Raw genomic sequence first — 20,682 nt, 5'->3', positions numbered from 1 at the left:
GATGCTAGGATCAGCTCAGTTCTGACAGTGAGTAGTGAAAATGCACACAGGAGGCAAAGATCACATTTCAAAAAAGAGATTGGTATTTCACAATTCTTTCAAAGGACACACCCCTAGTAACCTATGGATCTCCTTTTAAAAGCTCCACCTTTTAAAGGCTCAACACCTCCCAATGCCACTCTAAGGACCAAGATTTTAACATATGAAACTTTGTGGAGATAAACAATATCCAAACTATAGTATTCCATGCCTGGTTCCAAGGTTCAGGCACTCACAGTGAATTCTCATCCTCAGTATTCCCAAAGTCTGAACTTATTCCCAGGTCTTTCAAAAGTCCAAGTCCAAAGTCTTCTCTAAAACTTAAGCTAAATGCTTTCAGCTTTGAGTCTCTATAAAATAATTTTATCAAAGACAGATGTTAAAAAATAAATTACAACAATAAAAATTAAGTATACACTTATAAGATGCAATGGTAGAAAAGAGAAAGAGTAAACATTGTTATTCCCAAAGAGAGGAATAGGTAAGTTGAAAGGAGTAATTGTCCCAAAGCAAGACTGAAATCCAGCAGGGCAAACATTAAATTCTAAATCTTCACGTTCATCCCTGTGACAGTGAGGCAAGGTGTGGATTCCCAAGGCTTACAACTTTGCTGGCCCATGTAGCATTTTAATGTGGTGAAAAAATATAAAATGATTAAATATGTTTTAGACTACTAAATAAGGTCACTTCAAGGATTTTGTTAAAGGTTTTAATGTTGTCTAAAAAGCAAAAAAAAAAAGTAATTGACTGGTAATAAGTAAAAAAAAAGTGGTTTTGTCTTAAAGTAAAAATGTAAAAGAGAAAATGCTTTCTGTGGCATGGCTATCAAGAGCAAAGAGCCCAACAGGATAATTTGCAATACTGTGAGTTTAGGGAAGGAAGATTTACAAAAATGCTATAGATTGTAAACACAGAGTTGAGATTTTGATTGATGAAAACAAACAAACAAAAAAAAGAAACAATTTGTCTTGTACTAGAAAAAGCTGATCTAAATTAAAAAAAATAACTATTGTGCCTAATATGATTGATGATTATAGGGATAAAATACAAGTTCTTGCATATGCTGTAAACATCTGGAAGATTATGTGACACAATTACTTTTGTTACCTATAAAAAAGCCCTTTTTTGTTAAGTATGTAATTTCAGTAAAACAATGGCTTGCCACGTGGCACCCTGGGACAAAAAAGCAGTATGCCATCCAGATAAAGCCTGCCCTCTGGCAACCGGAATGCCAGAACCATGTTTTCCTTTTGTCCCACCCCAATTGGCCAACCAGAGGTAAGGAGGTTCCCGATTGGTATTGCCAGTTGTTCTCGGTAGTCATTAGGGCACCCCAGAAAACTAACCAATATGCCCAAGATAGCAGAGGTGAGACAATTGGCTAATAAATCTCCCTCGGGGTTTTCTAAAAGGATTGCAAAAGGCCTATCACATTTATACACTGGTAGCACCTAAAAATGCAAGGGCCATTAATATTGCCTTTGTAACCCAGTCGGCCCCTGATAGTAAGAAAAAATTGCAAAAGTTTGAGAGATTTGAGGAAATGCCCTTCAGTCAGTTATTAGAGGTTGCTTAAAAGAGATTTGACAGCATGGAGGACCCTAAAGACCAGGCTTAAGAGGTTTCTGCTGGGCAAAAAGACTACACTGGTTGTTGGACTTTCCATAAAAAAAAAAATAAAGACTCTTTCCTCCCAGTGGATGCAAGCCATCCAACAGATTCCAGTCCCTGTGACTAAAAGGCAAGTGCGAGAATTTCTAAGAGCCACAGGACTGACGCAGAGTTTGGGACCCTGGCGGAGGCCTGTTGCCTATCTTTCCAAGAGACTTGATTATGTGGCAGACAGATGGCCACCTTGTCTGTGGATGATTTCCTCGGTGGCCCCACTGGTAAAGGAGGCTTAAAAATTGACTTTTGGACAGAAACTCTTAATTGTTCCCTCCTGTTCGCTGAAGACTCTCATCAAAGCTCCGCTGGACCAATGGCTGCTCAACTCCCAAGTCATGCATTATCAGGCATTACTTCTAGATCTGACTACCATCAGTTTCAAGGGAACAGCGACTTCAAGCCCTGCTACTCTGCTGCCTGATGATGCCCTTCCTTGCCCCTCCATGACTGTATTAGGGACCAGACATGACAGATGAGCCACTATTCAGAGTTCCTTTGTATTTCTCCGATGGAAGCAGTTACATCTATCAAGGTAAGTGGGTCGTGGGAGCTGCCGTGACCACAGACTCTCAGATTCTATGGGAACCAACCCTGGAGCTGGGAACATTGGCCCAATGGGCTAAACTCATTGCCTTCACTGAGGTCTCAAGTTGTCAAAGTATGCATTTGTTACTGCCCATGTTCATGGGGCCATTTATCAAGAATGGTGTTTATTGACTTCTGGGGTCAAAAGATAAAAAATGCTCCCCAAATTTTGGACTTGTTGGCTGCCATCTGGATGCCAAGGAGAGTGGCTATTATCCATTATAGAGCCCATTGGGCAGGAGATGGCCTTGTATTACAAAAAATAATTTGGCAGACGCCACTGCCCAAAAGGCAGCCACAAAATCAGTGAGGATTAAGATAGCCCTGACATTACTGCTGATCCCACCTACTTTGTCAGAGCCTATTTGCACTTGAAAAGACTTACATCTGGGGGCTAATATCAAAGCTTGCCCAATCTGTGAGCCTCAGATGCCCTCAGTGCCAATCGGTGAACCCAAAACAACTGCAACAAATAGAAATTGCTCGCTATGTGGGACTATGCCTAGAGAACATTGAGAAATAGACTTTACAAAAATGAGGAAGCCTAGACTTCCAGGATGGTCCGGCCCGCAGATCAATCCGTGGGGTGTACCTGGAGGGGGAATGGGGATTAAATAAAAACATAGGGGAGACAGAGAGAGACAGAGGCAAGTTGAGAGAGTCCAATCAAGCCCCATTTATTCCGGAAGTGATCACATCTTTTATAGGCTAAGGGCGGGCTGGTGGGACAGGAAGAGGCTATGGGGATGAATACAACAGGTTCATCGTCACATCCAGGTATGTGACGTAAGCAGGAGAGGATTATGGTTAATGTAGGCAGACGCATTGTGCCCATAAGAGAGAGAGAGAGGCAGGGAGGCAGCAATGGGGCTGTCGCACGACTCCCTACACCAGGAAATAAGTACTTATTAGTAATGATAGATATTTTTCACTAGATGTGTTAAAGCTTTGCCTACTAAGTCTGAGTCAGTCCTGATAACAGTTTCCCCGATTTGGCCTCCTTTTATCCATGGGGTCCAACAATGGCCCAACTTTTATAGTCCAGATAACTCAAAAACTAACCTAAGCTTTGCAGATCAATTGGAAACTCCATTGTGCTTACCAGCCTCAAAGTTCAGGACAAGTAGAAAAGATAAACCAGACTTTAAAGACGATAATTACTAATGGCCTTAAAAACTGGTGAGAACTGGGTGAGTCTCTTTCCTTTTGCTCTTTTACATGCGTGATATACCCCCTATGTTGCAGGTATTTCCCCTTTTGAGGCTTTTTTTTTGTCTTTTTCTTTTTTATCAGTACTGGGGATTGAACTCACAACTGCCTGCTTGCAAGGCAGGTGCTTATGCCACTGAGCTAAATCCCCAGCCCCCCTTTTGAGGCTTTATATGGGAGACTTCCTTCTCTTATCCCTAAGCTTTCTAAAAAAAATTAGCTGATTTAGCTAATCAAGATATTATTAAGTCCCCCCAGATTTTTCAGCCAGTTCTGACTTCCATCCACTGATTATTTGGACAACAATATCCTCCACATGCTGCCCACTGTGAGGACAAGTCTCTTGAGCCATGATGAAAAGGTTCCTACATTGTAGTCCTCAGCACTCCAACCATTTTCAAAGTAGCCCAAAAGCCTGCCCTGGATTCATCATTCCCACTTCAAGCAGGTCCCGGCTTCCAAAGGTGATCAACCTACAGATAAGTGGACTGTCCAAGGACTCTTTAAAGCTTAAGATTGCCAAATGTAACTGATAATCTTGTGTTCTCCCCTATAGAGACCCCAAGGAGGCCTCTGTCTGGCTTTAGAAAAAAAAATTGTTACTTGTATGACAGAATGGAGTTAATTTAAGTGTTGGTTTTCTTTCTCCTTTTGGTTAATAGTTTTAATAATGACAGCTGCAAGACCTTTGTTAATCCTCCTATTGGTCCATGCATTGTAAACAAGTTGATAACTAAGTCAAAGATCTTAAAGCTTATGATTTTAAAGACACAAGGTTATAAACAGATACCTATATCTGAAAACCCCATGAGCCAATGATTTGGATCACTGACTAAAATCAGTGGGGAATGCTGTACCCTAGCAAAAAAAGCTTCGTTATGTTTGTATTATACCAAAATACCTGTAACATGGCTGTACTGTTCTGTTCTTTTCCCCCTCTGGGTGACCTAATTGATATGTTAATCAATGCTCTCCTCTGTAAAGAATTGTGGAATATCTGGGAACCTAACCTAATTGATATGTTAACCATTGTTGCCCTCTACAAATAACAGATGTGGTGCTAAAATAAGCTGACAAGGGATTCTTGATTGCTGCCAGACTTCTCTGTTCTCTGCTAAGGAAAACACAGGTCTTCCTCATTAGCAGATTTCCTGATCCACGCCCATAACCCCTTATTTTGTAAACTGTGATATGCACATAAAGGCTGCAAGTATGGAGGAGCAAGACACAGCTTTTACAACTTCAACTGCACTGTGTTTCTGGGCCCAGGATAAAATAAATCAGCACTGCTTTTTAAAAATATGTTTTTGCCTCATTTTTTGAACTCAAGTTTGGGGGCTCATTTGTGGATTACAAGAGGCTGATGCCTGCTGCTTTTCAAGGCTGCTATGACACACTACTGTTTTCTCTGCCTTTCTGGGAGACCCACTTTGGTTCCACCCCACAGTCCCATTAGGCATTGCCATACTAGGGACCCTCTACAGGGACTTGGACCTTTATCAGACTTCTACCTGGCCTCAAAGATTTTCCTTTGAAATCGTGAAGGAAGTGGGCAAGACATTATAACTTGCATTCTGAACATCCTCAGAATTCATACTATGTGCACACATCTTTAGAGTCATGAGGGCACGAGGGCTTCCTAGGCTGCTGGACTGTGACTGCAAATAGCTGTGGAGCAGGTCATAGTAAGATGGCACAAAGAAAAGCCTGACTCTTCCTTTTCTTGTGCTGGCCAGAGAGGGGCATGGTTTGCCCAATGGCTGTCATGCTCTACTTCCAATTCCCCTAGCTCTTTCTCATCTTCTCTCCATGAATATGGGCAATTTGCCTCATTGTCCTCCCAGGTAATTTAGAAGTCACTCTCCTCCTGGCCCTTTGGACAGCAGTGCAGCTCAGTTATCAGCTTGGTGCCTTCTCTTACTCCTACCATTTCTGTTACCACTGCAGCCTCTTTGAAGAAGGGAGGGGAGGAGAGCCACCTTAACATGGCTAAGCTCAAGACGGAGGGACCTGGGTCTATTGTAATAACCCTCAAACTCCCCAAACCTCAGTAAGCTACAATAAGCAGAACTAGCTCTCCAGATTTCCTGGTTTTAGCTCGGTCATTTTTCCTGAGATTGATAGCTGTGAATCAAATAGCTGATGTTACCCTGGAATCTCACTGAATCACCCTGGACAGCTGCTGTCCTGGAGCCCCATCCCACTTGAACCAATCACAGACCTGGATCTGGACTGATCAGGAGGCCTGAATTTGAACCAATCACAGAATTGTACTTGTACCAATCACAGGCCTACAGCTTCTGTATAAGCAGTATTTTTCTCACATCTCTCTAGTTAGTTTTCCAGGCTCCCTCTGGTATACTACTCTCCTGTGCTGCCCCACAGGTCCTGTTAAAATAAAGACTCCATTTGGTCCTGTAAATCTGCTTCTGATTTATTTCTTTGGAATCTGGGCTCTGAAGGACTTATAAATCTACTCAGGATTCTCATCCAGAGTAGTGTGGACAGATGAGTTATTTCAAAGAAAGATCCAGAGATTACAGACCAGCAGCTACTGAAGATCAACCACAGAGACCAGTACCTGTCAGTCTCATCTAGCATTATCAGGTGCATCCAGTGATATCAGAGCCACTAGCAGAGTTGTGCTTTGCAGATTTATGATTTCCATCTGAGTGGAGCAAAACAACTCTTGGGGGAAATATATGTATAGTCTCTCTCTCTCTCTCTCTCTCTATATATATATATATATATATATACACACACACACACACACACACACACACAGTATGGATACATAATGAGTGTATATATACACATATACATATACATAGTAAGTTCAAGTACAGTCTGAACCATGTAGTGAAATTATCTCAAAAACAATCAACACACACACACACACACATCTATACATACCTTCATATAAACATATAGATGGGATACCCTATAACTGCCCTTGATCCACTTTTTCCTCTAGCTGTTCCCGCATTTTTCTGCTTTTGTTTTTAGCATCACAAACATCCTCTTCAATTGCTGTCTCCATTTTCTCTTCTGCCAATTTCTCTTAAAAGTTGCCTTTGCTCCAACCTAAGATCGAGGCCTGGTGTGACTGGGAAAGGTGAGTCTGGCAGGAGAATGGAACTAAAGGGTCAAAGGCCTTATGGGCCAGAAGTTGTGGCCACAGCCATGTCCCCCATTTTCCTGCCATTTATATCTTCTGAAGATCTGTGTGCCTACTACAGCCCCACTAGGATACCAAGAACCTTCCCTTAAACCTAGAGTTATTATAGCCATCGTTCTTGCAGACACAGACCCCAAGACATTGGGTTAGAGAGGAGGGAAAAGAAAGCTATAACTGGAAAAGCCAGCAGTGCTTCTCTGAAGAGGCATAGGACGAGACTGCCACAGATGGGAAGTGAGAATGATCTTTGAGGAGAGTGGAGAGAATATCTTGAACAAAGGCAGGAAGGGGTGACTGTTTTTTTCATCCTGAAGGTTCCTCTTTTTCAGGACATACACATCACTGGGACCCCCTTAAGAGTTTATTAATCTATTGTAGTTCCTATGTGAGGTGCTGTGTATGTTTCTCCCCATTCAGCCTTGGTCTTGGTTTGTTGTTTATAATTAAAAATACTTTTTTGTCCTTCTTTTGAAGTACACATGTGACTGTGGCCTTTCTGTAGGTTGCCCCTTTAGCCCATGGCTAAGATCCAGTTCATAGTCAATTATTAACTGGAGAAGCATGAATTGAAGGTATGCTGGCCAGGTGCTGGGCAACTGACAGCCAATTCCCAGGCTTTCAGTTCTCAGGGAAGGGAGAGTGGTCAAGAGGGAGTCTGAGGTATCCTGAGCCCTGCGGGGGTGGAGGGAAATAGCCTGGGTCTAGAGGTACCTGTCCAGCCTGACTACTCTCTGAAAATGGCCTTGGCCTCTCTGTGCCCTGCAGAGTCTCACAGCTCAGTGCTGTCCAGTTCCCTTCTCAGTGCCTGAGAAGCAGCAATGAGCATTTATCTGTGTCTGAGTGGCTGCAGTGCCGACACCCGTGCCCTCCTTCACCTTCATCCAATGAGCAAGGCCTGTTGCTGACTCAGTGTCTGTCACCCAAGGCACTGTGGCTCACTTCACGGTCCCAGTCCCTGCCTGGGCAGATGCTTTGTCTTCCTCTAATCTTTGTGACCCTGTCAATTTCTAGGTTGTTGGTGCTGAGAGATCCCCAGCTGCTCCCAGCTCAGGCTCATGTTCCAAGCTCTTTATGTTAACTGGACAACACAATGCTCCTTCCTAATCCAGGGCTGCTGCCCACCACTGCTGGGGTGAATGAATGGCCTTATGTGCTCTGCGAGTACTGCACCATCACTGGAATTTTTGTTGGCCAAGGTAACAGTAAAGTGTAGAATGTGGGAAATAAGAGCCTCAGCAGCATATCTGTGGAGGCGTGGGATATAAGTGGTTATATACATAAATTTAATTTATACACACATGTATATATGTACACATAGTCATATAGATGGAGGGAGGGAGAGAGAGAGGGAGAGAGAGAGAAAGAGAGAGAATGACAAAGAGATATAGACAGAGAAATAGAGAAACAGAGAAGAGAAAGATGGAAGCAGAGGTAAAAAGTCCAGAGAAACATCTACAATGAGATCTCACCACACACTTTCACATAGAATCAGATTGAAGACCCATATTCTCACCAACACTTGGACTTACGGGCAAAAATACTGAGGGAAAAATATGATTGATATATTCATACATGGAATGCTGCTCTACAATAAAAGGAAACAAATAACAGCTTGACACTGAGAAACATTAAGCCAAATGAAGTCAGTCACAATTATTTCTTCTATATGATATTTAAGCAAAGGCAAATTATAGCGAAGAAAGCAATTAGGTGGTTAACATGGAGAAGGATTCAAGGCAATGACTGACTTTGCAAAAGAGCATGGGAGTTTTTGGGGGAAAAGAAACATCCTTATACTTGATGTGTCAGTGTTAGATGTCTCATACATTTACTCAAATTTGCCAAACTATGAGTGAAAATTTGCCAAACTATGGGTGAATTTAATTGTATGCAAAGTACTCCACAATATAACTTTAAAAAAATAAGATGACTACTAAAAGTCTAAAATACCTAGGAGTCCATCTTGGGGGAGTGTCCTGGGTAGCTGCAGCTTGAAAACCATACAGGGGTCTGCCTGCATCAGGGGCTCTGTAAGGTTTTCCCTTCACAGTGGAGCATTACCAGCATGTGGGTTAATACGCCTAAAAGGTGCATCAGCGCTCTGGTTCCTAGGTTGGAAAGTCTTCCTCAACCCAAAGGTCTAGACTTGAAAGTCTTTTTAAAAAAAGTTTTATTATTTTGAAGGTAGTGAAATACAACAGGACAAGACAGAATGAAGCCAATTGAGACAGTGCAGTGAAATTGGTAGAGAACTTCACAACAGGTTACCGGGATAACAGTAATAGGTGCCATAGTATATCTTGTTATCTTCACAATTCTTGTTCTTTCAATCAGGTATAGCTAAATCAAACCAAATACAGAACATCATAAAACCTTTCAAAACAGAATATTGAATAGAGCAATACAATTAATCAGAACAAAGCAAAACAGTGATAACAATATTTTCCTTCAAAGAGATGGTAAAAGGAAATCCCCCCTACTTGCTATGTTGCATATGGTCACCCTCAAACAGATGCTCAGACCTCTGGCTCCCGTTTTAGACTTAAAAGTCTTTGTCAGTAAGTTTAAATGCTGTGCAGGAAAGAAGAGGGATGCTCTCCCTGGAAAAACTGGTGCCACAAGAAGATAAGCTGGTCACAGGAAAGAGAATGGAGTAGATGCCAGGGTCAGTGGGATAAGTGAAATAGCTTCTTAATGACACAGGGAAAATGCATTGGAGGAACAGAGAGGCAGGTCGAGCACACTTTGGCATGTTTACAAAATGAGACAAAATACTTGAGAGGGTTTTGATTGGAGGGGACAAGAAATGTTTAGGGACAACAATTAAGTAAGAAGAAAACTGAATCCCATGGACACCCATGGTGAGCAGGGAATGTTCAGGGTCTCAGAAAGTTCAAGGGGATTTCTGAAAAGCAGGAGGATACCTTCCCAGAGGAAAAGCCTTCAGGGAGAGAGAGAGGAATCTCTTCTGTGAGACATGTCTGGAACTCCTTGACTCTTCAGTCCCACTTCTAAAATAACCCCAGAACCAAAACCCTTCACAGATGTGCTGTGATTGTCTACTTGCAGGCCTTAGAGTTCTTGTAGGACAAGATATACAGAGTGTATTTAGGAAACTGGCCTCCTGGACACACTCTTGACGGTGCAGAGTTGGGATCCTGCTGAGTCCTGTTCTTACAAAATGGGACCAATCACCTATTTGGGACACAAATAGATGAGTAAGTGGGTTGTTTCATGTTAACAAAAAACTACATTTAATCTACAAAGGCAAGAGATGGTTGCAGAGATTTCCACATTTTTATTAGTTATAGCCCCAGTGGCTAAGATTTGGGAGCATTTATGTGTGGTGGTCTGAAGGTTTACATCCCCGATTTTCACATATTCATGCCAGTTTCCAGTGTGATAGTATTAAGGAGAGAAGTTTTTGGGAGAGAGATGGGATTGGTGTCTATATAAAAGAGGCCTGAGAGAGTCTGATTGTTCCTTCAGTCATATGGGGAAATTGTGACAAGTTACTCTAGAAGATCCAGAAAACAGACCCTTACCAGATACCAAATCCATTGTTATGTTTTCTGGACTTTGCAACTTGCAAAACTGAGAGCAATTAACTTCTGCCAAACAGATTATGATTTTTTAAAAAAATAGTATCCTGAATGCACTAAGACACTGGGGCTTCTGGTGTTCATATTTCCTACTAGCAATTTATAGAACTGAGAATACAGGGCCTTACTGAGAGGTGATGTAGGATTCTAAACTTTGGGTGAAAGCAGCTCCCAGAACACCTTTCTCAAAGTAGGGAAGATGTGGACCTGGGAGGGGAAGAAAGACAGAGTAGAGATAAGGAGAGCTGCAGGAGGGAGGAGGGGCCCAGGAGTATGGAGGAAGGTGGCATCTATTGGGACTTAGCCACCCACAGCTTCCTTTGAATGTACTGAGTGTGTCTGACAAGAGGAGACACACTGCAGGCTTGGAAATGAGCATTATGCAATGGGTTCTTCTTAAGTGTTGACTGAGTGGATGGACAAAGAGTGGATGAATGGCTGTGTGAATGTAGTCAATCTAGGCTCCTCAGTAGGTGTGTTTGCCACAGGCAGACCCCACCTTCATTGAAGACCATCCTCTCTCCCCACTTGGGGCGCTACAGCTCTGTGTGCTTCTCCTCAGCTCTCTTTCGCTCCTGGATCTTCTGGTGCAGGGTCTCTGTCCAGAACTTAAACCTGGAGGCCTTCAGGGCATGGCCCACAGCAGGCTGGAGGTTCAGTTGCAGGTACAGCTCCTTGTGATCCAGTGCAGGCCATTGGGGCAGGCTCTGGCCATTGGGGTTCCTGCAGACATACCCTCCCAACATGGGGGGAGAGGTCACTATAAGCCCTGCAGAGCCCAGACCTCAGAGGTCTGATTTGGGTCAGATCAGGTAGCCACATTGGCCAAGAGACCTGGGTGAGCAGGGAGTTTCTGGATATATGAATGCAAGGTCTTCCTTCTAGGGTCCCCTTTATTTGCAGCAGGGTAATGGCCCTGTTTTATCCCTCCCTTTCAGAGCAGGCCATTCTTTGTCTATATCCATGTCAGTCTTGGAGTGGGGAGGCTTTTTACTATGTAACTAAAGGCACAAATAATAAAGCCACAACACACGAGACATCCTGTTCACACACCCAGGGAAGGTTGAGGCAGGGGACCATCCTCTCACCCATTTCGAGCAAAGTTCGCCCAATATTTCATCATTCTTCTACTCAGCAGCTCTTCCTCCTCAGTAAGATCAACTGCAGAAAGGAAGACAAATACCCATGTTCTCATCGACCTGAATTCCCACTGAGTGGGATACCTAGAAGGTCCCTTCTTCCTTCAAGATCCCCCGTTCCTGAAAATATGCTGGGGATGGGTGAAGACGACACAGACCGGAATGGAAAAGGCTTAGATTTTAATCCTGGTACAGACTTTGAATTGTAGTTTGGTGGACACCTAATCCCTTTTTCTCTCTCTTAGTATCTGAAAAGTGAGAGCCGTTACTCTTCAGGGACCCAGCTGTGGCCTCATTCCATCTCTTGAAGATCAGGAAAGACTCACTTTTGTTATTCCAGAACAAGGATCCAAAGAGAAGGAACACTTCATCACAATGGTCAGCCTTCACATAGGGTGGCTTGGAGTATTTGAGGAAGTTAGGCCGATGCTGGAACTCGTAGAAGTAGACTGTGCCACGGGAACCTGGGAATGTGGACAGGCTGTGACATTGTAGTTCCTTACCTGGAGCCGTTCTGCCTCTCCTTGGTGACAAGACACTTTGCTTTGTGCTAATTGGATTATGGACCATGAGGTAGGGACCCTAGACTGGAACAGGGGCTTCGGGAAAGATCTCAGTTAAACCATAGCCTTGGCATTCCTAGTTTTGTAGGTACTAGTAAAAAACTGAATGTTACTAACTCGGCTTCCTCAACTGTAAAATTAGTAGATGTCAGTTTGTTTGATCAATCAAGAAGTATCCAAAAGAGGGACAACAAGTGTCTTATCTCAACAACTTGATAAAGATGTGGGTCAGTAAATGGACATGAGAGATCTCATTTTGGACTCAGAGTTCTGAGATGGCCCCTAGGCGATCAGGTCCCAGTTACAGATGGACTCACGCTGAAAATGTGCTACTTGGAGTGCAGGAATCACAAAGATGGCATCTCCCATCATCTCATGGAACTGAGCTTGGAGGGTCTGGGGGTCCTCATTGTTTCCCACATACTCTTCCATCAACAGGTCTCCAGACTCATCAGGCAATATCTAGACCATGGGGATTAGGGAGAGTCAGGCCATTTAGCTCTGGGCCAGGGAGACCAAAGACTCAGGATGGGGAGGTAGGGCCTGGAATGGGACTGGGAATGCAGCAAAAGATCAAGTTCTGCATTGATCTCACCTATAAACATACATATATATTACCCTTTATTCATGGAATTGGCTGCATGGCAGGAAATTAGGGGTACCCAGTTCATTGTGGCAGGACACCAGGAACCTCACCGATTGTGTTGCTATGTGCCGCAGAACAGCCTTCATAGTCTCTCTGTCCATTTTCTCTTTGATGTTAGCAATGATCATGCCCTGGGTAGTAGGGAGAAGAGTCCCATGTTTGGGGTATATGAGCTTGAAGCTATAAGCACCTAATGTCTCCTTGGAGATGCTTAGACAGAGGGATCTGGGGATGGACCTCACCTTGGGGAGGATCCAGCCAAACTCATCATTGTTGACACCAATGATGCTGGGGACAGGTTGAAAATCAGCAGAGGCCAGCAGTTCCTGAGGGTGTCTAGGCAGGAACTTTCCATCTACTACACCAGCAATGATCTTGAATTCCTGAGGGAAAATGAAAGTCAGGAATAAAGATCAAGTTGTAGGAAATTTCTGAAGTCCTCTGGGTATGTCATATCCCTTCCTGGCTCCTCCCCAAATGCCTACTTTACAAGGCCTAATGCCTGGGTAGGTGACCTACTGTGCCAGTTAATATCCAGGACTACCAGACATCATGGTGTAGAAGTTCACAGAAGGTCTCTGGGAATTTGAAGGGCACTCAGGTCTTCCTGCACCATATACTATCACCCCCTTGCATCCCTCCCAAGACCATCCAGCCTGACCTTGATAATAGTCAGCATTTCCTCTTCACTCTTGCCTCGCAGGCACCTCACCAGGGCCTCTGAGTCTACTTGCCCACAGCCAGATAGGTCGGCCACCTTCTGTAAAAGGACCATACAGGGACAGGTTCATCCTTCCAGATAGGGAGAGGTGTATGCCTAAGGCCCCATTAAGATCCCCTAATATCACAGGTACTCTGTGCAGGTGTGAAATTGTTTGAGTTTCCTGATGCTCAGAAGTTTCAGGCAGCCAATTTTTTCTTCCTGCTACATGATTCTGCCCACCATTTGTACTAGAAAACAGCTTTGCTGTCCATAGAATATCCTCAGCTTCTGTTATGCAGAGCTACATAGACTCTGACCCTTGAGTCCTTCAGTATTTCCCAGGAAGGCCACAGTCAGGTCCCAAGGTACCTCAAGTGTTCTTGTTGTCCCCACTGAGCAGACAGAGCACCAGAGCACCAGAAAATGAAGGGAGAGGGAAGAAGTCTGGGCTAGGGTGGTTGAGGAACTCACTTTGGAGACGGCCTCAGATGAGCTGGAGGTGAGGCTAGGCACTATAGCCACTCCACTCTCCATGATGGCCCCATGGAAGAGTCTTTGGGACATGGGGGACAAAACATGTAAAGACACACTTGTGCCACCTGCAGACTGGCCAAAAATGGTGACACGGTCAGGGTTGCCTCCAAAGTGAAAGATATTCTGTTGCACCCAGTGTAAGGCGGCCACTTGGTCCAGGTAGCCCCAATTACCAGTGGCGTGCTGGTCTCCAGTGCTGAGAAGTGCAAAGATGGGGATCACAAGCCTGTTCTGGCTCTGTTCAGCCTTATTTCCCATCCCAGGCCCAGGCTTACCTAAAGAAGCCCAGGACACTCAGGCGATACTGGATAGTCACCACTACTATGTCCTCAAAGGCTGCCAGAATGGATCCATCATATTGGGAAGCCATGCCTATAACTAGTGCACCACCATGGATCCATACCATTACCTGGGGAAATCAAGACACATGTCATGTGGGTCACAGCCAGTCCAAACTCTGTTAGAGTGACTCCTGGACTCTCTACTGGTTTTACTTATTTGGCTACCAACCTAGTCTGAAGAACCCCAACAGATGCCATGATCTGGGCTATGAGTGAAGAACTGAGGTTGGATCAGGAAGTTAAAGCCTGTCAACATTTGGAATCAGTTGCATATTTCATAGCCTCACTGTATTACTCCTAGAGTCCCTCGAGGGGGAGTGGAAAGAAAAGGGATGTTCCCTGGAATCTCACATGTACAGTAATCAAGTGCCCTCCATTTTTATTCACCCAGCAGATAATTAATGGTTGGGGTCTTTGGTGGCCACAAAGCGTAGCTCTTAGTCATAAAATGTATTTTTTAGACACAGTTTAGTTGAGTGAATCTTGGGCCCATTATAGTCTCTGACCTTGGAACAGCTAGGCCTCTGTGTTTCCATGCCCAGCTACCTGATTTGGGTGAAAAAGTCTTCAGGAACCTGATAGTGAGAGGCTTCTCCTTAGGTCTATACTGCATCATAAATGAGGTGGATCTTGATCCTTTTAACAATCTTGTAGAATAAATGCCACCCTACTCCTGACTGACCCACATCCTGTTACTCACAGGTAGGTTAGAGCCCTCACGGGCATGAGCAGGTGTGTAGATATTGAGGTACAGGCAGTCCTCAGACATGGGAATGGGAGGCTTGGTCAGATTCAAGATTTCCACTACCAACAAATTCATTCTCTCAGGATTTTGTAGACACCTGGTAACAATGACAACAGTAACTCCATGGGTCAGTTCAATGATCAAAACCAGACCCTGAATCCAGATTTGCTTCCAGCCACTCTCGGCCCCAACTTTCCCTTATTCTCTGCCCACATATGACCCTTCTCTTAAGTCTCTGGTCACCGAGACACAGGCTGCAGGGAAGGGATCCCAGACTTCCTGGGAGGTCTTAAAGTTGCTGAGGACCTTGAATCCCACTTCTGAAGGTGGAAAATTGTTACTCTCAGGAGTCTCTATGGGAAACAATACCTACAGGTGTTGGCAGTTATCATTTGTCCCCTAGCCCATTTAGATGTGGCACACAGGCCGAACTTCCACACAGATGGTGCAGGCATGAATAATGGAGGTTAGTTTCATAATAGGGAGCTGTACATTCATGCTGAGTCTAGAATCTTCAGAGGCCTCATCTCTATCACAGCCCCTTAGCCTCCTTGGGTGTCAAAGTAGCCATCACAGGTTCCCTCCTGTGGCATCTGTAGGATCTGCTGCTGGATTCTGGGTATCTTACAAGTTTATGGAGCCAACCTGACTCTCTCCCAGAAACACTTCCTCTGATTGCAGAGAATGCATGGCATAACCTGAATCTGGGGATAAATGTGTCCTGCTCCTCTCTTTAGCATCTGGAGCTAATGTCCTCTGGGTGACAAGCCCTTAGCCAGGTGCCTGTCATATTTCATGCTTCTTGATTCTCAATACTCTCATTGTGGGAATACTCCTAAAGCAGAAGAAAACTGGCTATAGGATTTAGACGGCAGAACCATTTCAGCGTGGCCTAAGCTCAGTGCACCTGACTCCTCCCTAGGGCCTGAATTTCCCCAGTTCCCCAAAGAGCTTACATGGCAGGGTAGGAGGTTCCATCTCTCACACCGGTCCAGGGCTCAGGGGCCTCAGGAGGTGCAAACCGCAGTGGTCCTACAGGTGGCTTTGCAAAGGGAATTCCCAGGAAGGTGTGGACTCCCGTGTCAGTGCCCTTCACATGGACAAGGCTACCCCGCACCTGCCCAGTGAGCGTGGTCCGAATAGGGCTGGCTGAGTCCTGGGCTGTGGGCAGAGAGATGCACATTGGGGTTGGGTCTGCCCCGTCAGCTGCCTCCCACACTGTGGATATTGATACCTCCTTGCCATCCTCAATCGACCTTGTCAAGTGAACCTGATTTGAAAACACTTCTTTACACTCTTCCTACCTTGTCATTCTATTCTCACCATGCTTATGGCTCATGAATTAGTTTTCTTCCATGTCAGTGAGTCCTGTATTACCATATTCAATCTATCCAGCAGATTGAAAATATTCAGAGAAAAACTTGATTCTGTATTGACCACATGCAGATTTTTCATGTCATCATCTCCTAAATAATATAATGTAAAAGTTATTTACATAGAATCAGCCACTATAAGTAATCTAGTGTTTTTTCCAAGTATATATACTTAGGTTATGTGCAAATGTTAGGGCATTTTATATAAGGGATGAGAGCATATACAGATTTGGATATAGGTTGGTGACTCCTGGTTCTAAAATCCCATGGATATCAAGAAATAATTGTGTTCTAGCTGAATATGTGTCCAAGCTAACTTCCCTTCTCTTTTCTTGCCTTCCTGTCTTCTCTGTTTCTCTGGCTTTTTCAGATAGAGTCTCACTAAATTGTCCAGGCTGGCCCCAAACTCAAGATCCTTCTGTCCAAGCCTCCTGAGTACTAGGATTAAAAACACAAGCAACCACAGTTAGGTAAAATACTATTTTTAAAGATAGGCATCAACAAGGTCTGCCAGAGTTTTTTTTTTTTTTTAATCTAGAAACTCCTGGTCCCCTCCAAGAGCTGGAGGGAATGGCAAGTAAAGGGCAAAGTCCCTCAGGGTTGGGCTATGAGGGTGAGGTGAACGCAGACTCTTTTTGAGATTAGATTGAGAAAAAGCCACCACGATAGCATACTAGGAATCTTATCAGTCAGTGCATGTTCAGGTTTGGTGCTTACCTGGCCCAAATTTCTGATAAGGACCTGGGGACTGCCTAACTGGCACAAAGTGTGGCACCTTTGCCCTGGAAGCCAAACATGTCTTTCTCCCAAAAAAGGTACACAAGGTGAAGGGAACCTGGTGACTTCTCTGTTCAGTTTTAGGATGTGATACTGTGAGCTTCTCTCTCTCCCAGACCAATAACTTTGTCTGGTTTCCCTTTGGGCAGTGGAAGGGTGCCCTGTAGTCAAGAGGACGACACACTCACAAACAAAGGACAATGTGGAGGTATTATTGTTAATAGCAGTAGGAAGTTCTAACCCCAGTCACAAACACAGGAGGCAAAGCTTCCATATGCTTCCCAACCTGCCCAGGCTGTTGACTTGCCCATTGGTCCACAAATCTCACAGTTCTTATTCAGTTGTGTGCTGAGGTATGACCGGGGTGCTGAGGGTCTGGCAGCTCTGACCCCTGGGACTTCAGGAGCCCAGCACAGTGCCTGGCTCAGGATGGTGAGTGGGCTTACATTTCCTACACTGTCATCTGTCCTGTCTACCAGCTCCTTCCTGCTCAGTGCTTCCCTCCCTCAGTTTCAGGTCCTGCTTCCAGGCAGTATTCCAGATGTAACCCTAGTCCCTTTGTCTCCTGGAGGTACCTTACCTTGAACGAGGACAAGGAGAAGGAGCCCACAGACAACTGTGTTCAGGCACACGTGAAATCTGTCCGGTCGCATGGTTGGCTTGCAAGTCTGTTTTTCTACTGACAGGCAGTTGTGGAGCAGGGCCTCATCCCTGTAGGAGTTTGGACCCAGTAGGAAGTAGGCGGGGCACTGTGGGCTGGGCAAAGCATGTCCGCCAGACAGCTGCATGCAGCAGGGAGAGGTCACTGGAAGCCAAGGACCATGGATAAGGCAGGGTCGCCTCCCCACTGCCCTGATCCTCTTCATCCTTTTCCCAATGCACTTCCTAATTTTTTTTTTTTTTTTTTTTTTACCGGTACCTGGGATCGAAGGCAGGTGCTTATGCCACTGAGCTAAATGCCCAGCCCCTGCACTTCCTAATTTCATCACCTTCTTTCTTTTCCCCCTCAGGAAAGAATGCACCAAACACACTCACTTGTGTTTTGTTTATTTGTTTTTGGTGGTACTGTATTGAACCTCGGGCCTTCACACTGAATTTCACCATAACTTCTTTTCCAAATTTTCTATTTTGAGACAAGTTCTTGCTAAACTACTAAAACACCCAGTCTGAGCCTGAATTTGTGATCTTACTTCAGCTTCCTAGAATCCTGCAGTCAGAGGCAAGAACCACCAGCCTAGCTTTCTTTTTAAAGCAAACATTGTGTTTCTGAGGGAGCTGTGGCTGTGGTGCAGGGATTTGTGTTTCATTCATCTTTTTCCTGACTCACTGCTGTTTACTTTTGCAGAGGAACCAGTCGTTCAGGAGGCCACTCCACAGCCATGACTTTTAAAAGATATCAGAAAGACAGCTATTTGCCTAATTAGAATTACCTCAGCAGCCCTAAGTAAAATCCCTGGAGAAGGTGTGTTCTGACTTGGTCACAGGTACAAAGAAAAGAATCTTAAAGTGAAAGGGCCTGTTCACATACCTACTAAGACTTTGAGAATCACTACGCGGAAAACACCTTGTGGTGAAGATTCTTGGGTTTTTTTTTTTTTTTTTGGGTACTGGGGATTGAACTCATGACCTTGTGCTTGGCAGGTGAGCACTTATGCTGCTGAGCTAAATAAGATTAAGATAAAAGAAGCAAAGCAACACAGGTCAGAACAGAACAATTTAAGCAACATAGTGTTTCACCACAAGACAACCCGACATAACAGTAGCTACTATAGTGTTTCTTTCCTTGAAATATTTGAGTGTACCTTCATATACTATAGTATCAAACATAACAAGACAGTGTAAAACCATTCAAGAGAGTGAGAGTATTACAGGGTATTCAGAACCAACTAACAGAAAATGAACAATGGTTACTATATTATCTCCTTGTCCATAAAAATTTGTTTATACTATCACATATAATAAAATCCAATAAGATACAACATGATAAACCGATGGAGACAGAAGAACAAAAACTTGGTGGGACTTCAAAACAGGATGATATTAAATCATCACTAGCTATTATAATGTCTGTTTTCTTCAAAATAGCTATTTATACCATCATAAACAATAAAATCAAACAACCCAGAATAAAACCATTCCAATTAATGGATGAAAACATTATAAGGCTTCAAAGCAATATAATGGGGAATCATGATTACCACACACTTTTATGTATTCTTACCATTTCTTACACTAGGAAAACTATTTGGTATTTATATATGTGAGTTTGATTTATTTCGCTTATGAATATGTTCTCAAACTGCATCCATTTATTTATAAATATCTCAGTGTGATCATTCTTTATAGCTGAGTAGTACTCCATTGTATAAAAATACCACAACTTTTTATCCATTCCTCAGTTGATGGACACTTAGGATGTTTTCAAGATCTGGCTATTACAAATTGTGCTGCTATAAACATGGGTGTACCTATATCACTGTGGTATGATGTTTTCAGTTCTTCTGGGAATATGCCTAGAAGTGGAATAGCTGGAACAAATGGGACTTCCAATCCCAGCTTTTTGAGAAACCTCCAGACTGACATCCATAATGGTTGCACCTGTCTACACTCGCACCAACAATGCAGGATAGTTCCTTTTTCCTAACAACCTCTCCAGCATTTGTTGTTGGTAGTTTTCTTGATCCTGGCCATTCTTTCTGGAATGAGATGGAATCTCAGTGTGGTTTTAATTTGCATTTCCCTAATGAGTAATGATGATGAACATTTTTTCATGCATTTATTTGCCATTTGTATTTCTTCACCTGAGAATTATGTATTCATCTCAGATGCCCATTTTTGGATTGGATCTTTGAATTTTGGGGGTCTCATTTTTTTAATTCTTTATATCTCCAGATGACAACTCATAGGCAACTCATTGACTTGCACCATCCTGAGTTGTTAAAAGGATTACTTCCATCAATATTGAGACAGGAGGGGAGGTTGAAGTCACCGTTTGTAAATGCTTAAGGCAACTATTTTACTAAATTAATTAGTAGTAGTTAAAAAAAGTAAAAGATACAGTTTACCAACTTGTCTTAAGTTAGGCTTAACATTATATATTTGAAAAGTAGCCAAAATTTTACTAAGTGGCTAGCATCCATGCACAAATAGAAAACATCATTAAATTTATTAAACTACAAATAGAGTATCATTAGTGCATTTCATTACTAAATACTGAAAAAAAATTAAAATGATTTCTGTGGAAGACTCATCCTGGCAAGGTTAGCTTCAGAGCAGGCTCATAGTACTTGGCTCCCATTTCAAACACAATGGAACGCAGATTCATGCTGGCGTTAGAGTACAATCTTGTCCTTGTGCTACTCAAGAGTGAAGGTTCACCTGGGATTACATTTAATAAAAAAGCAAAGTATGTGCAAAGATTACAACAACTTTAAAGACAAAATTGGCCTTACTCTGTGGTCCCAATAATAAACTCAAAAGTTTATGTCAAATAGGGGCTCCAATGAGCTGTGTATGAATGTTTTATGTACAGTTATACTGAAAGTTGCCTTTATTTGAAATTTTCAAAATTATTTCCTGT

At 43.4% G+C, this 20,682-nt stretch overlaps 1 protein-coding gene across 2 annotated transcripts; it reads right to left on the bottom strand.

Moving 5' to 3' along the window:
* Window positions 1–8,832: 8,832 nt before the first annotated feature.
* Window positions 8,833–17,891, bottom strand: LOC100714126 (cocaine esterase-like). 2 transcript variants are annotated; one of them, XM_013154970.3, is made up of 13 exons: window positions 17,683–17,891; window positions 15,909–16,113; window positions 14,908–15,049; window positions 14,142–14,275; window positions 13,804–14,062; window positions 13,291–13,389; window positions 12,872–13,012; window positions 12,680–12,760; window positions 12,301–12,445; window positions 11,747–11,884; window positions 11,370–11,442; window positions 10,781–11,004; window positions 8,833–9,874 (listed from the first exon to the last, which is right to left on the bottom strand). In XM_013154970.3, exons 1-12 carry the CDS (start codon window positions 17,888–17,890, stop codon window positions 10,818–10,820), a joined length of 1,812 nt encoding a protein of 603 aa, XP_013010424.1. In that variant the 5' UTR covers window position 17,891; the 3' UTR covers window positions 8,833–9,874; window positions 10,781–10,817. The 2 variants fall into 2 exon arrangements, with proteins under 2 accessions (XP_013010424.1, XP_013010423.1); XM_013154969.3 differs by having other exon boundaries at window positions 8,833–11,004.
* Between the last annotated feature and the right edge of the window lie 2,791 nt (window positions 17,892–20,682).

The sequence above is a fragment of the Cavia porcellus genome, unplaced genomic scaffold (assembly GCF_034190915.1).
Source record: "Cavia porcellus strain 051 isolate PalLab524CR breed Dunkin Hartley unplaced genomic scaffold, mCavPor4.1 scaffold_4, whole genome shotgun sequence".
NCBI lineage: Eukaryota > Metazoa > Chordata > Mammalia > Rodentia > Caviidae > Cavia > Cavia porcellus.
Note: the sequence above shows the minus strand (reverse complement) of the source record. Positions and strands in the feature narration are given on the sequence as shown.